This window comes from Piliocolobus tephrosceles, chromosome 16, assembly GCF_002776525.5.
Source record: "Piliocolobus tephrosceles isolate RC106 chromosome 16, ASM277652v3, whole genome shotgun sequence".
Taxonomy (NCBI): Eukaryota; Metazoa; Chordata; class Mammalia; order Primates; family Cercopithecidae; genus Piliocolobus; species Piliocolobus tephrosceles.
The window spans coordinates 63,141,397-63,157,512 of record NC_045449.1 but is presented as its reverse complement, the minus strand read 5'-3'; the positions used below and the strand labels follow the sequence as shown (position 1 = coordinate 63,157,512).

The following is a 16,116-nucleotide window of genomic DNA, read 5'->3' as shown; positions in this document are numbered from 1 at the left end:
CAGATAGGCAGAGTTCACCTTCATCACACTCTCTTTCCCTTCTGTTCACAACAAGAGACCCTCAGGGGCACCACTGAATATGGTCTGAAAACCACAGCTGTACCTCACTCTTATCTCCCCAAGTATTGGACATACAACAGGACAAACAACTTGAGATCAGAAAAACAAAATAAAACAACTACTTCTTCCCTATAATGCATGGCTTCTGAAACTTCAAACTAGCTTTCAGTATTATATTTTAAAATGATAAAATCTAGTTCATCAGGTGAAGACCTGTAGTGTATTTCTAAGAACATTCACAGTTCTCTGCATTATGGGAAAGAAGTCTGCTCATCCGGTAACCTTCTCTAACATCCACCTTTCTTAAAAATGTCTGCCTCTGGAACCAAAGGTTAAGGAGCTCAGTTTTGGTATTTGTGTTTCTTTACCCAGAGGTGGCTGACGGATGAGGTGTATATTCTCAAAATGCTTGAGGCATATTGTTCCTTTTTCTCAACCATCATATTTCCCATTAATCATTTACTTTTGTTCAGCCATCTATCTGAAATGGTAACTCCTTCAAATCAATACAGGGATACAAAGGAAAATGTTCTGATATCCAAATTAACGCCACTCTCTGAATCTTCTTATAGCTCAGTATTTTTAAGGAAAAATAACAATAAAGGGTTGACTTTTTGATGGGTTTTCCCATAGGAAATCATCTCTATAATACAGTAACACTGCAAATAAATTAAAAGATATATTTGTCTGCCAGCTTTCTTTTTAATCAGTTTGCTCCTTCAAGGGGTTCCTAATTTAGCACCACCCTTTGCATTTATCTCTTCTTCCAGCCCCCAAACATGACTTCACATAACTATTCAGTCTTATATTCCAAAGTCCAGCAACAATCCCGTAAGACAGTGGTTTGACTTACTTTGTTGAAATATCTTGCAGACTCCAATACAAATATTGGTAGTGACCACATGATGCAAATGACTCATTTCTGACCACAGTAGAATATTACTTAGTGAAATCGGATACCCAACCTTGCTGCTTGTCTTTTAAAGGAAGTTCTTATTATAAGGTCGCATGTTTTGAATGAGGGTTTCGCTTAAACTTTTCTTAGATAGCCCTTACATTTTTAAGAACTGGAAACAATAGAGTTCATTTAGGCAGACTGATACAAAATTGTTGACTTTGATTTTTGATATATAAAAACGGCCAGATCAGTTCCTTACCACAAAAACATTAAGTCAGTCCAGGTCATCTGTGACCGGCAGAGAAACAACAAGCAAACTGCAGCAAAGGAAAACAGAGAAGACTTTTGAAGGCCTGGTCTAATCTACAAACTCCAGAGATTACTTAGAAAGTTCTGTTTCCCACATTAAGACACAAGGAAGTGCCTAAACTTGCCAATACTCTCCCTGAATTCAGCCTCCAGGCCTTAAACATTAGCCTCCTTTCTTGAGAAAGACCCTGAATCTCAGAAATGCAAAAGTATAAACTGGAGAAAGCTACGGCGCACATCAAGATTAACTGCCCACAAAAAAATTCTGTTCATACTGACAACATCTAAGAAAGAAATACAACTCTTCCCAAATTTAACTGTAAACTCCCAAAAATAAAGGGCTCAATTCCAAGTTCAAATGATAATACAAGTGATGTCAAGACACTGAAAGTCCCAAGGAATTAGGCTGAATATTTTTAAGTTCTATTAATACGTGTTTGTGTTAAAAGACGATACTGATTTCTTACCAACAAAAATTCCCTACAACAGAGTTTTTTAATTTATGTTTCTGCTTAGGCTAGTGCCTTTATCACCTCTATAAGGAAAGAGGCTTTCAGAGGAATTTTGCTTGAAAAAGAAATTTGGGTCAGAAACTGAAAAGATTACCTTCAGCTAACGTCTTGATTTCAAACTAATTCATTAGAAAAATCTGTAATAGCACAATGATATTTGCATAGCTGTAAACAATGACTTTCTAAAACTCAGAAAAATAACACATCTTCTGTGTAGTCACCAGGAACAGGTAGCGAGTGATGTATTTGGTGGCAATGTGCTTCCCCTGGAAGGATAATTTCATTTTGAAGGCTCTGGAAGGTTTTATAAAGAGAAAACATTCTTTTAGGTAAACTCCAGATCAAATACTTCAATATGCCCTCTTAAGGAGTTTCCAAGTATCATTCTAAGCATAATGTATGTTTGCCTAATGGTGTAGCAAGAAAAAGAATGTTTCTGAATAATAAAGAGAGTATAGCTTTAACCAAGATGTGTGCTATTGTCCTGGAAGAAAAAAAATGAGAAAGCTTCAGTCACTGGCAGACTGTCATTTTTATAGCATTCTGTATGGCAAAGAGAGTGCGAGTCTTAACAGAAGGTGAAGCAAATTACATAGCTGTTCTGGTTCTATAGGGAAGACAGTACTTCCACTAGAGGGTACAGGGCCCAGAAATTCAACTAGGGCCAGCAACCCAAGAAAATCACATCACAAAGGAGGCATTTTCCATAGGCCCCTTAAAATTGAAATTTACCAATGATAAAAAAAGAGAAGTACTCCTCTCACTTTTGTGGGACAGCACAAAAGGGGTAGGCCTGAGTCTTCTGTCGCAGTGAGAACAGCGAGCTTTAAGAACACCTGAGAACAAATTTTGTGATTTCAAACTACCCTTTCCTACTTCCTTAAAATGTGAACAAATAATTGAGGTGGATGAGTTGGAAAAGGTTAAGAACTCCATCTGCCTTCTTCTACATTTGAGGTAAGTCTGACCTCCCAAATTCCCCAATCTCAGTACAGTTCAGGGAATAGAGAAATTGACTAGTGTCTGGATTCGTGATTCTCCTTGTGTATAAACCACACTACAGAAAGAAAGAAAGAAAATGCAGATAATCTAAGCCAAAGATACAGTTAACAACTAAGAGAAGTGTGACATTTATTTCCAAATTGAAGTAAATTATGTTGGTGATTGCATAGAAATGGAAAAAGTAAGTACTCAGTTTGATCTGAAGAAAATTGTTCTATCAGCTTCCAGAACAATTCCTACTTACCTGAGGAAATTAACAAGCAACTTTCATGGGACTAAACAGTCCTCATCCTTTCTGAAACCAGTTTCCTATGTCCATTTTCCTAATCTGCCTCAACAGCAGCTGAGCTCAATAGTCACTAAAATGGAAGAGCGCTACACATCTAGTCAATCAATTAGAGTTTTATATTTAATGCTCTAAAACTGGTGTTGGCAAACCATGGCCTGTGGGCCAAATTTGGCCCATTGCTTGGTTTGTAAATAAAGTTTTATTGGAACACAGCCACCAGGCTCATTCATTTGTGTATTGTTTATAGATGCTTTCACGATACAACCGCAGAGTTGAGTGACAGAGAAGGTATAAAACACAAAGCCAAAAATATTTACTCTCTGGTCCTTTACAGAAAAAATTTGCCAACCCTGGTCTAGGATGTCACAGTCAATATTCTACAGAACAGAGCTACTGATCCTGTGGGGTATATAAACTGCAGCCTCCTCCCAACAACAACAACAAAAAAGTTTGCAAAATTATATTTCATATACAATGTAAATTTTCCTAGGGAAAAGGTCCTAGCTTTCAATAGATTCCCAAAAGAATCCACAGTACCCAAATTAAAGCCAAAAAAAAAAAAAAAAACAACCCTCAAGGAGCATCTTTAGTTGTCAGCACATTTAATGGCACTAGAGCCACTCAAACACAAAAGGAACGCAGACCTCCTAGAATAAAATAGCTTTCTTTCTATTCTATTGGGTCTGGTAGCTCCTTCTTCCTAGATTTTACTCTGGCATTTTTCCATCTGATTATGCAAACTTTCAGAGGCCTAACTGAAAACTGCACCTTCTATTTGCAAAATAAAAAAAAAAAAAAAAAAAAAAAAAAAAAGTCCTATGAAGTTGACATTTATTCAAATACCTTTTCACTTGCTAATTCATTAAAAGCAGAAGATCCTTTGAGCCAAGAAATCCCTCTTCAAATCATAGATAGATGTTAAGAAGGCAAAATCCCAGCACAATAGACATTTAATTCATTTTACTAGATCTGACTACCAGCTCCAATACATTTTGTAAACATACAAATCTTACCTCGGAGGTCAGAGGGAGTAACAGCCAAAACAGCATTTGGGTAGGAAATTAGGAACTAAGTATCCACTGTCCTTTCAGGCCAAAGAAAAAAGTGTTTTGTTAGATACTTTTAAGAGAAACAGAATTGTTTCTCTGAGCATAACTAATAAAGCCCCTTGGTCAACAAAGACATTTTAGTGATAAACTATGAAATATTAACCCCTCTCTGCCTCCTTTGAGATTATAATTCCCAAGACACTAACTCAAGTTCAATGGGAGAAATCAGGAACCCTGTCCATCTTAGCACCAGCCTCCTCCGATGCTGGGGCTTGTGAGTATTGTATTTTTCTAGACTAAGACACTATGGCATTGCAGGACTGATGAACAGCAAAGGAGAGTAGGGTTGCAATTAAAAAATGAATTAGCCTGGCCGGGCGCAGTGGCCTGTAATCTCAGCACTTTGGGAGGCCGAGACGGGCGGATCACGAGGTCAGGAGATCGAGACCGTCCTGGCTAACATGGTGAAACCCCGTCTCTATTAAAAAATACAAAAAACTAGCCGGGCGAGGTGGCGGACACCTTAGTCCCAGCTACTAGGGAGGCTGAGGCGGGAGAATGGCGTGAACCCGGGAGGCGGAGCTTGCAGTGAGCCGAGATCCGGTCACTGCACTCCAGCCTGGGTGACAGAGTGAGACTCCATCTCAAAAAAAAAAAAAAAAAAAATGAATTAGCCAATGGCAAGCAAGAACAATACTAATAATAACAAAACAAAGAGTGAAATAATGTGGAGAGTTGAGTGGCCAAGAATTCCATTTTGAGGGTCACCAACAGCAGACAGTGCAAACATTGGCATAACAGATATCTGTGGTCCCCAAATTATGTACTGAGATATCCCAAGGCACCACAGCACGCTCACAGGCTTAGCAAGGTGTTTTAAGTTTTTTGTTTTTTGAGATGACGTTTCGCTCTTGTTGCCCAGGCTGGAGTGCAATGGCGCATTATCGGCTACCTGCAACCTCTGCCTCCCGGGTTCAAGCAATTCTCCTGCCTCAGGCTCCTGAGTAGCTGGGATTACAGGCATGGGCCACCACGCCAGGCTAATTTTGCATTTTCAATAGAGATGGGGTTTCATCATGTTGGTCAGGCTGGTCTCAAATTCCTGACCTCAGGTGATCCACCCGCCTCAGCCTCCCAAAGTGGTGGGATTACAGGCATGAGCCACCGTGCTCAGCCAATGTTGGAAATTTTTAAGGGAAACGTAGTGTCATATGCAGGACACTGTGCAAACCGCTATTATTAAGTTGTTGGGACCTAATTACTTAAAACACTGAACTATTAAGTATACATTTTGGCCCGGGGCACCATGAAAAAAATTACTAAGTCAACTAACGGTACCCTGAACACAGAAAGTTTAGGAATCTCTGGCACATACAATTTTTTGTTAGGCTTGAAGGATATACAAGAACTGTAAAATACAAACAATTTCAAGCCATGCCCATACATACTCGTTTCCATTTCAGATGGCTTAAATGTGATAGAAGCTGCTTATTAAACCCATTTTTTTCTGATTAAATCCGTGTGACCAAACACAGTCTTTAGGAAGAAATAGATTTTTCCCCGACATCAGGGCCTTCAATCGTAGAAAATAGGTGACTTTCACATGCAAAATCGGTGACTCCCTGATATTTTATCAACAAACTTATACCTTTATGGGGGTTCTATCTCCTTCAAAGTAGTCACTTTGGGAGATTACACTTATTCTGGGGGAAGAATGACTCTACTTAAAAATAATCACCCACTTTGGGCAGGGGTGGTGGGGGCAGGGTGTGGAAATCTTCATTTGAAATTATCTTCAGAGCCCATGACATGGTGTTTTGCAAAGATTCAGTGATGCTAAAACTCCAGCTCTGAGGGATGATTTGACTTCTAGAAATTGTCAAACACAACTTTGTGCTAAATCTGATCAACAAGGCAGGTAAATCAGAAGGAAACACCTGGTAAGGATTTTTGTAAAAAGCAAAACAAACAACAACAACAAAAGTAATAATTCTCCAATGATGACACACACATCTCAGGGGAGGGAACAGATTCTAAAGCCTTTTCTGAAAGAGAAGTGGCAAAAATAATTTAATAGCATTATTTATATAAATATGGAGTTTCTCAAGGTAGCTACTCTGGTGGGCAATATTCATTGATACATACACACATAGGGTAATTGTCTTAAAAGTTATGCAGATTACTTTTTGGGGCACACCTCTTAAACTAATCATATCACAAGAGAAATGACTATTTTAATAAACATTTTCAAAAATTTTAACATGGACAATTATATGAAACAAAATCAAATACATTTGGGGAAATAAGTATGATCTCTTTTGTAGAGCTATACTGATTTCATAATACACTGAGAGGTGTAGACAGGGCCCATATTCAGATGGTCTATGCTGGTGAGACATTAACTATTTTGAGAGTCGTCCGTGAATACAGATGTCTTTATATATAAGTCTATATGTACAGAATACTCCCAATTTATTTACCTAGTTTAGGTATCTTGACTTTTTCAAAAGCTGGTTGATTGGAACTTACAACACAGTTTTCCAAACAGAAAACCATGCTCTAAAATTTAGTCTCGTGAGGCTATCAAGTCATTCTTTCGACTTTAGCACATAAGATATTTAATAACAGTGCAAAATACTGCTTCTCTGGGGAAAAAGTGTTCTAAATTTCCTATCAGTATCCCAGGAACATGCCTTCCCTCATAGTTACAAAGAGATTTCCACTGATGAGGACAGGGAAAGAAATAGGACCTGTTCTTGCTACTCTCTGCACGTTACTCACTGCAAATGTTCAAAAGAAAGTAAATTTAAGTCAGTTCTCTTTAGAAGGTACTAAGTCACTGTTCTGAACCCTGCTTCACATCAGAATCACATGAAGGTGTGTAAAAAACAAAACAAAACAAAAAAACACCAATTCCTAGGCCCCACCAGTTAAATCCAAATCTCTGGTGGCTGGAACACTGGCAGCAGCAGTGTTCACAGCTCCCAGACGGTTCCAATGTGCACCAGGGTTGAGAACCATAGACTGACTTGTTCTCTATCCTACTATTAATATGATTCTTTTTGCAAGTTTGGCCTACGTTCACAGATGGGAGAGGCATACATATGAGAAGTTACACATTTTGTTTAGAATGTCTCAAAGTGGAAAAACTGGTAAGAGTAACCAGACCTAGACCAGAGAGACAATTTGCTTTACATCATTCACCAAAAGCTAAAATGGAGTAACCGGATTTTTTTTTTCCCTATTGCTTCCTGTTTTCATAGATGAGTGAATAAAATAAGGAATACAATTGCAATTTTTCTCTTGGTCTCAAAGAGAAGAACTTCCAGATTTAGGAAGATAGATGGGAAAGTGAATGGCCATCATCACTAGGGTGATACTCCTTTTCTGGCTAGAATAAAATGAGGACAGAGGTAGCTTCAGAGCAGAGGAAGCTCATGTTTAATCAAACAGATATATCTTGGAACTGAATATGAAGAAGTGTTCGGAAGTGTCACACTCATTCTGGGCAGGAGCAACTCTTCCTTGTCAAGAACAAGGAGGAAAAAATGCAAACAGAGAAAAATATATGATTGCACTTCAAAATCTAAAAGGAGAAGGAAGAGAGGATTCAGGGAAGCAATCCTCTCCATATTGAACTTGAGGCCAAGAAAGAAAAAGTACGGTTTTCTTTTTTCTTTTTAAAATAAAAATCTTCTGTCCTTCCTTGTCCAAAAACAATGGTTCCTGGTTATTCATCATAGGTCTATATTTTCCCTGTCAATTACTTCACTCCTTGATCATCAAGAAACCTAGAGCTACAAATCAGAGAACCTGTGGGTATATTTAGCCATGAGAAAGAACTTCTGTTGCTTAGTCAACCTGCTAGGAGCTCCTGATGAAGCTCATCTCCTACAGAGGAGTCAGCTATTGCACACTGCTGAAGAAAGATGTGGCCTCAACTCAACTTGTGGTCGTCTGGTAGTCCATGCCTAGGAATTAATTCAACCTTTCCCATTATTTCCTCATCTTATCAAAGAATTACTCACCACCTTTAATTTTCTCCTATTCTAGCCCTTCTATGAATAGTAAGGCTGCTTCACTGAACAAGAAAACAAACAAACACAGCCAAAGAGTGCATTAACTACAAAGGCAATCCTTAGAACTTACACATGGCAGGAGGGACAAACGCAGAAGAAGGCACCATTTTTTTTCTGTAGTTTAACACATCTCCCCCTCAAAACTGACAAATGTCCTCCTTACCAGACAGAGATGCTCATGGAAACCATTTGGCAGGACTTGCGAATTGCCAAATATACAGAGAAACACACACACAGGTAGATGAATAGGTAGGTGGATATAAAATCATATTACGAATCACTTTCCACTAATACTATACCCCAAGTGTCAGGAGAACCAAATGTTTTACTCTTTGAGCTGTGATACGAGTGATTTTTACGTTTTCCAAAGTTGGGGAAAAGAGTATGACCACAGCATCTTGCCACTTCCCCTAAAAGATGTGGTGATCACCCAGGATTGGGCGGATGTTTGCAAAAATGGCAGCAGTCACAACAGCTGGAACAGACATTTCACAAGAAGAGCTCCTTTTTGATATTTTTATAATTTCTCAAAGATGCATATTAAATAATTTCTTCTGGATCACAGACACAATTGAACTTAAAAAATAAAAGCCCTATAAATATTGCCAACCCAACCTTGTCTTTTTTTTTTTTTTTGAATCTCCCTTCTTGTATAAAATGGAATCTTTTCAAGCAAGCACTTAAACATAAATATTAAAATAATAAATGGGACGAACTACAAATCTACTTATAATTTCATCACTACTGTAGCACCTTTTTGTCAGGGCTAATGCATTCATTTTGTAAAGAATAAGAGAAGTCTGAGAAGCTTGAGGACTCATATGACACATCATTAAATATTTAATCACCTTTTTAAGTCCTAAGCCTTTATCATAATTCATCCATCTAGACAGTTCATTCTATACTATAGATCCCAAGGCCCCCTCAAGAGGGGGAATAAAAAGAAAATTGGGAGAGAAAACCCTCTGAAAGGCAGGGTTCAATTATCTCAAAGATGACTTTCTATTGACGCTGTAGTGAACTTGCTTCACCCCAAAACCCACCAATCCACAGTAGGGTCAACCGATTAAGTCCATTGCTTTTTAGTCTCCAAGAATCAGTTTTACAAAAGATGCCACATCTGTTCCTTTGGATTCATGTAGAGTGAAAAATGGATGTTGCTGGAAAAGAAAAAGAAAAAACATGGCATTAATATTTCTCACTGACAAACAATATATGAGATTAGCAAATGAATAGATCCGCTTGGTACAGGGATTAAGTAACCCTATTAGAGCTAGGCTGGGCTCTTCCTACCCTTTCCAAAATCAAGCACACACCTAGTGATGCGAATGTTTTAAAGATATCTCTTAGTTGTCACTCTTGCCATCCTGATATCTCTAGGTTTCCACTATATTCTTTTTTTTTTTTTTAAGTTTCATCTACGGCAACATACAAAGATTGACAAAAAACAACCCAAACTCTGATTTACAAATAGCCCTGGGCCCCACAAGGTCATTTTAGGCTAATATAGTAGTAAGATAATAAGACAATTCATAGGTGTGTGCACCTTTTTTTTTTTTTTTTTAGATGAAGTCTCGCTCTGTCGCCCAGGCTGGAGTGCAGTGGTGCGATCTTGGCTCACTGCAAACTCCGCCTCCCGGGTTCAAGTGATTCTCCTGCCTCAGCCTCCCGAGTAGCTGGGACTACAGTTGCTTGCCACCATGCCCGGCTAATTTTTTGTACTTTTAGTAGAGACAGGGTTTCACTGTGTTAGCCAGGATGGTCTTGATCTCCTGATCTTGTGATCTACCTGCCTCGGCCTCCCAAAGTGCTGGGATTACAGGCATGTGCCACTATGCCGGGCCAGGTGTATGCACTTTTATTTCTCAGGAAAAAGATGAATGAATGAGAAGTCAATTTTGTTGAACAGTAAGGTAGCCCTTGCCTTTGATATTGGAGAACTGGTTTAGACTGAAACAGTTAAAGCCATTTGCCAAGCCATGAGTTATACTTATGTCTCTCCTGATGAAGAGTTGATCCATCTGAAAAATAATGTAGACTGCCAAACTCTAGTTATATGCAGAGAAAACTGAACTCGGAGATTGAGGATTGAAAAGGTAAGAGTCTCTATCCACACAGCTCAGATCAAGTAAATTATAAAAACATAACAAGTCTTGTGCTTTGCTAAGGGAACAGGCATGGTGTGTAATTCAAGAGGTCATGCATTTCAAAACAATTCTGAACAGGAAGCCATTTTCTCTGCCCTAGAACAATTCTCCCCAAATTGCTCAATTTTGTTACAATAAGTGGCCAACTCTCACAGTGGAACCTGCCACCTCTACTTAGAAAGATATATCAGGTCATGAGCCACAGTTCTTACAGTAGAAACAGAACCAGCCAAACCCAGTGGAAATAGAATCAACCAAACCCAACCAAAACGGATAATTCCTACAGGCAGAACTTAGTCCCACATGTCTCACCTCCCATGCTCACTTCCTTGATTGCCTGGTCATACTACTTTCAATGACCAGTTGAGTAGCTAAATGTAAGCATTTTTACATCCAGACACATAAGTGACTCAGTTTCCCCTGACTTTAGGGAGTTTAGTTTACAACCTTTATGTTGCCCAGCTGTAGGTTTTCTAATTATATTTGTTTTAAACCTGACAGAGGAGGGTTGGATGCGTCGGCTCTGTGGAAAACTGAGTTCACACCCACGGAAATTTTAGGAAACAATGCAAATGGGAAAGGAACAAAGAAATAAAAACCCCAAAGAAGATACCTGGTCACAATTAAGTATCATGACTCAGAAAATGGAAAAGAGATTTTCTCCCTTTGCCCATCTGAGGACACTGGTTGGGTGCTGGCTCGGATCCTTACACTCATGAAATCAACTGAAGCTCTGGATGCCAGGTCCTTCCTCCCGAGCTCCCTCAAAAACTAAATAGCAGCCATACTTCTGATAGTAATCATACATACAGCACACTTACTAAGGGCTCTACCATCATACTTACTAGCTTTCCCACATCCTCTGGACATTTGGAAATCTTTTAACGTCCTTAAAAGTTTTTTACTATCAAAACAGGACAGGCCAAACCTCAGATTATCTTTGTGACTGCTTCCAACACCTGCCAGGCCCACCTTGCCTTTTGTTCTGCTAGTGGCTATTAGCTCAGTGGATGTAGCCTGAGTCTGCAAATGAATTAAATAACCTGACGTGAAGTCTTTCATTAAAAAAAAGAAAATTCCTAGGCATCTTTCCATTTATTCCCAGGCTGAGAAAATACTATGTGAGCCAGAAGGCCAGGGGGAGGGGAAAACGGGCAGGGATGTCAAATGGAAAGTATGACTTGCCTTCTTGTGTGGGTTTTGAGGCTGCAAAAGGTTAAGAGGGAACCAGTCCCTTCTATAAGCAATGAATTAAGATTAGCAAGGGCAGCAACCAGGAAATGGGCAAATGAGGGAGCATGAATAATACTCAGACTATAGTCCCAGGCTGGATTTCCCAAAAGAGGAGTCAGGGAGACAAGAAGGGAGGACTTTACACCATTTGGGCTCACTAATGTGCCTGAAGAAAACATGGAGATCCATGAACATACTGTGAGGAACAGACAGACAAGCTACAGTCACCAGCAGGTCTCCCTGTCCCATGCACAGCACCTCATCCCTTAAGACTATGGTTTTGAATGGGTTCAGGCATCTTTGTTTAACATACAATTCAATCTAGAACTTCCTAAGATAATTGAAGAACATAATTATTTCACTGGGCAATCACTTGAATGAACTGGTTATCATTTCTCATGATTATCATCTAGGATAGGGATCAGCTACCTGTGACCCAGAGGCCAAATTTAGCCCACTTCCTGTGTTTTAAATAAAGTTTTATTGGAACACAGCCACACACATCCCTTTTTTTTTTTTTTTTTTTTAACACATTGGATATGGCTGCTTCCACATTGCAACACTGAATTGAGCCATTGTAAACAGCAATTGTATGGCCTACAAAGACTAAAATACTTACTATTTAGTCCTTTACAGAAAAAGTTGGCTGCTACCTACTTTAGAAGAATAAATTCTACTGAGTCATACTCCCCAGTGACATTTGAGAAAACAAGCAAATGAGATGATCTTAAAGAATACACACCCTTCAATCCGTGTTAGGGAGAGAAACATTTGGGATTTCTATAAGAGGAACATGTCTAGGTTAAGGCCTTAATTAAAATGTCCTTCACGTGGAAAAAGGATTCTTTTTTTCCTTCATACTTCCTCACCAACTCCTAAAATCTAAACAATTGCCTCTCAGCAAGTGTTTTCCCAATGCTAAAGTCAGGGAGTTTGGACTCAGATTTTCCATTTGAAAACCTCAATTCCACAGGAAAGCAGGGAATAGTTATAGCTGTAAAAGGCAAGTCCATTTCCAGAACCACAAAGACGAATGCTGTAAGAAGAAAATGGGAACCGACATGATTTTATAACATTAATATACATGTAGGCCATAAAATATTACAGGATTAGAACATATTGCAAATGTAGAATTCAACTTCAGCTGCCCATGTATATTAATCATTCTTTTCCTCAAGCATGTTTCAATGAAATTTCTGATCAGAAACCACTTGGAAGAAGAAAAAAAAAAAGTTCTGTATTTTAAATAGCCAGAAATATAAGAAAATGTTCTTATCTGAAATTAGTTACAAAACATGGTAACTTTAGAATAGGAATACAGGTGCACACTTGTAGTCCCAGCTACTTTGGGGGCCCAGGCAGGAGGATCATTTGAGCCCAGGAATTCGAGACCAGCCTGGGCAACATAATGAGACTCCATCTCTAAAAAATAAAAAATAATATATAAATAAATAAATAAAATAGGATTACAGGCTCCATAGTATCCTACAAGAATACCTCTATATCTACTGTATTTTATGTGAAATTAATTGAAAACTGCCCTAGCAGGTGCATAAGCATATGTAAAAAGAGTAGACAGAACTGAAAAAGCCTTTGACTGGCTATTAAAAAATAATCAACTTAAACATGTAGTATGCTAGGATTTTCTCAAACATTACTCATATTTCCTTCTTTAACTGTGAGTTTTAGTTGAATAAAACTAGTCGAGTGCTGAGCACTAGGGGGCTGCCTTTTAACGGACCCAATGGAGGCCCAGGGAGATGGCCTCATCTCCAGTTCATCCAGTTGCAAAATGGTTCAATCTTCAATCAAAGCTTAGGCAACAGAACTGAAAACCTATGTGACTGGCTGTAGCTGTCATGCATCTTCCTGATCAGCTTTCTATAATTCTTCCTGACTCGACATTTCCAAGCTGTGCTTCCTCATATCTAAGCCACCTCACCACAGCATTTGACATTAGGAATCCGTGCTTCTAAGACATGCCCTGAGTTGGTCTTGAAGACAGCAGGGTTTGTGGCTGGGATAGCAGAGGAGCAAGCATTTAATGCCTGATGAATTCCAGTAAGAAACACTGATGTGTTCCAGTAAGAAAGGGTATCAGTGTTTTATTGCTTTTGAAATTGTGCATGAATATGGCTCTTCTTTCCCCCCACTAAAATGAAAACCTTGATAATTGAAACAAATCTAGGAAAGAGTTAACACAGATTAGCAAATAGTCTGAATTATATATATTTCTCCCCCTCCAAAAATGTGTTTCTCCTTCATTCAACATATACTTAGATAAAGCAAAGCGTTGCCAAGTTTAGGTCCTTGCCATTTGTATTTAGCTTAGAATCATTGGTAATTAGCTTAGAATTGTAGTTACAGAGTTTTGTTTGTTTGTTTGTTTTCTTTGAGACAAGGTCTCACTCTATCACCCAGGCTGGAATTCAGTGGCACAAACACGGCTCACTGCAGCCTTAACTTCCCGGGCTCAAGTGATCCTGCCACCTCAGCCTCCTGAGTAGCTGGGGCTACAGGAAAATGCCACCATGCCTGGCTAATTTTTTGTACTTTTTGCAGAGGTGGGGTTTTGTCATGTTGCCCAGGTTGGTCTCCAACTCCTGGGTTCAAGCGATCTGCCCACCTCGGCCTCCCAGAGTGCTGGGATTGCAGGCATGAGCAACCACTGTGCCCTGCCTATAGTTACCACAATTTAAGAGAAGTTATTTTAATACAACAATGCTAAGATTTTACTTTCACTCTTGCTTTTCATGGATATAGCAAGTGATAAACTGTGAATGCTGAGGGAGTATAATTCAAACCAATAATGCTTTGTCTTACTTTTTTCCACCAAAGTGAAAACAAAAAGCAAACATTTTTTTCCCCTCCCTAGCTACCCACCAAAAAGTTGTTCATCCAATTTAGGCCAGATATTTTATCAAAAATTGATCAGTCAAATAGCATTTAAGTTTTTCTCATTATTGAAATCTCTTACACCATACTTTCCTTAATTTTATCTTAGTAATATGTGGCTTCTCGTAGCTTTTAAATTCAAAAATATAAATTGTATACACATAATTTGCTCTGTATCATGACAGGTTTACAGCCTGGAAAAAAATTGCTAAGAATAGTGACAAGTTCCAACCTATGTTTAAGAAGGATGTAGGATGAACTCTTTTAACTCTCTTTCCTGGAGTTCAATTCCTGTCACTGATGTCTCAATGAACCAACTCTTCCAATATGGTGATGTGATGATAATTTAGGTCTTAGTGACTTTGCCTTTTATAGCTATTAGTAAACTCATGTTTACATTTCCAACAATACTCACCATTAGCTCTGGGTATGTAGGCCGTTCTTTGGAATTCTTCTTTAAGCTTAAAGAAAAAAAAAATCGTTAAAATCTAGAAGCCTTATGTATTTTCATTAGACAAGGATTTCAGAACCTGTAGAACACTAAACATAATCCGCTTTAAAAGTGTATTGAAAACACAGCCTCCTATCTTGACTTTCCTCTTCTGTAACCCTTATGTATTATGTTTTAAATCACCCTGGTTGTACCTTAATGGGAAAAACAGTTGTGTGTGTGTGTGTGTGTGTGTGTGTGCGCGCATGCGCGCACTTTCCTTTTGATACTTTACCAATGACATACAGACTAATTTTTCTGATCTAAAGCCATTATATTTCAAAAATATCTACTTTCCTCAATGCGGCTTTTAATGCTGTTTCCACAGACAAAGAAATTGGCAGGTGTTTCTTACATCGCCATTTATTATCTCTTCACTGTCAGGTACCTGGTTCTTTTTGCTTCTGTTTCCCATGAATATATAATTTGCTTTTATATAGTCCTCACCAAACCTGCCTGAGATAGAAGCCATAAACCCCTAATATTTATTTTCTTTTCCTTGAGACAGGTGCTGGCTCTGTTGCCCAGGCTGGAGTGCAGGAGCATACAATCTTGGCTCACTGCAGCCTCCACCTCCCTAGGCTCAGGTGATCTTCCTGCCTCAGCCACCTGAGTAGCTGGGATTACAGGCATGTACCACCATGCCTGGCTAATTTTTTGTATTTTTTGTAGAGGCAGGGTTTCGCCATGTTGCCAAGGCTGGTCTTGAACTCTTAGGCTCAAGTGATCCACGTGCCTCAGCCTTCCAAAGTGCTGGGATTACAGGTGTGAGCCACTGTGCCCAGCCCCCCAGAACATTTCTAAGGTAATACTACTTGTTTATGACAAAGGTAATAAGACCTGTTTAGGACAGCTGACAAAAGAGAAAGCACACTCAGTGACAGCAATTACTGTTTAGAAATACTTTCCGGTCATGTGCTATTGTCAGGTGACTTCTGGTTATTCTGCTCTCTGTTGACACAGACATTTAATAACATTTGATACCGGAGGCAATAAGTGCTGTTACTTATTATTTAACAGTAATAAAACTGTAAGATGAAGAGACCAACCCATCACCCCATCCTCAGCCCATCCCTATCCTTCATCCAACTCTGGCCTTCCAATGAAAAAAAAAGGAAAAAGAAAGGAAAGAAAAAAAAAGAAACAGTTTACT

The 16,116-nt window shown here is 38.9% G+C and overlaps 1 protein-coding gene across 2 annotated transcripts in view; it reads right to left on the bottom strand.

Moving 5' to 3' along the window:
• Positions 1–8,313: 8,313 nt before the first annotated feature.
• The window catches only part of MAP2K6 (mitogen-activated protein kinase kinase 6), a 131,089-nt gene continuing 123,286 nt past the window's right edge, over positions 8,314–16,116 (bottom strand). For both annotated transcript variants that reach the window (XM_023211948.1, XM_023211949.1), the window contains exons 11-12: positions 14,889–14,934; positions 8,314–9,358 (exon numbers count right to left, since the gene is read on the bottom strand). In XM_023211948.1, coding sequence (XP_023067716.1) covers positions 9,281–9,358; positions 14,889–14,934 — 124 coding nt within the window. In that variant the 3' untranslated portion in view covers positions 8,314–9,280. The remainder of the gene's footprint in view (positions 9,359–14,888; positions 14,935–16,116) is intronic.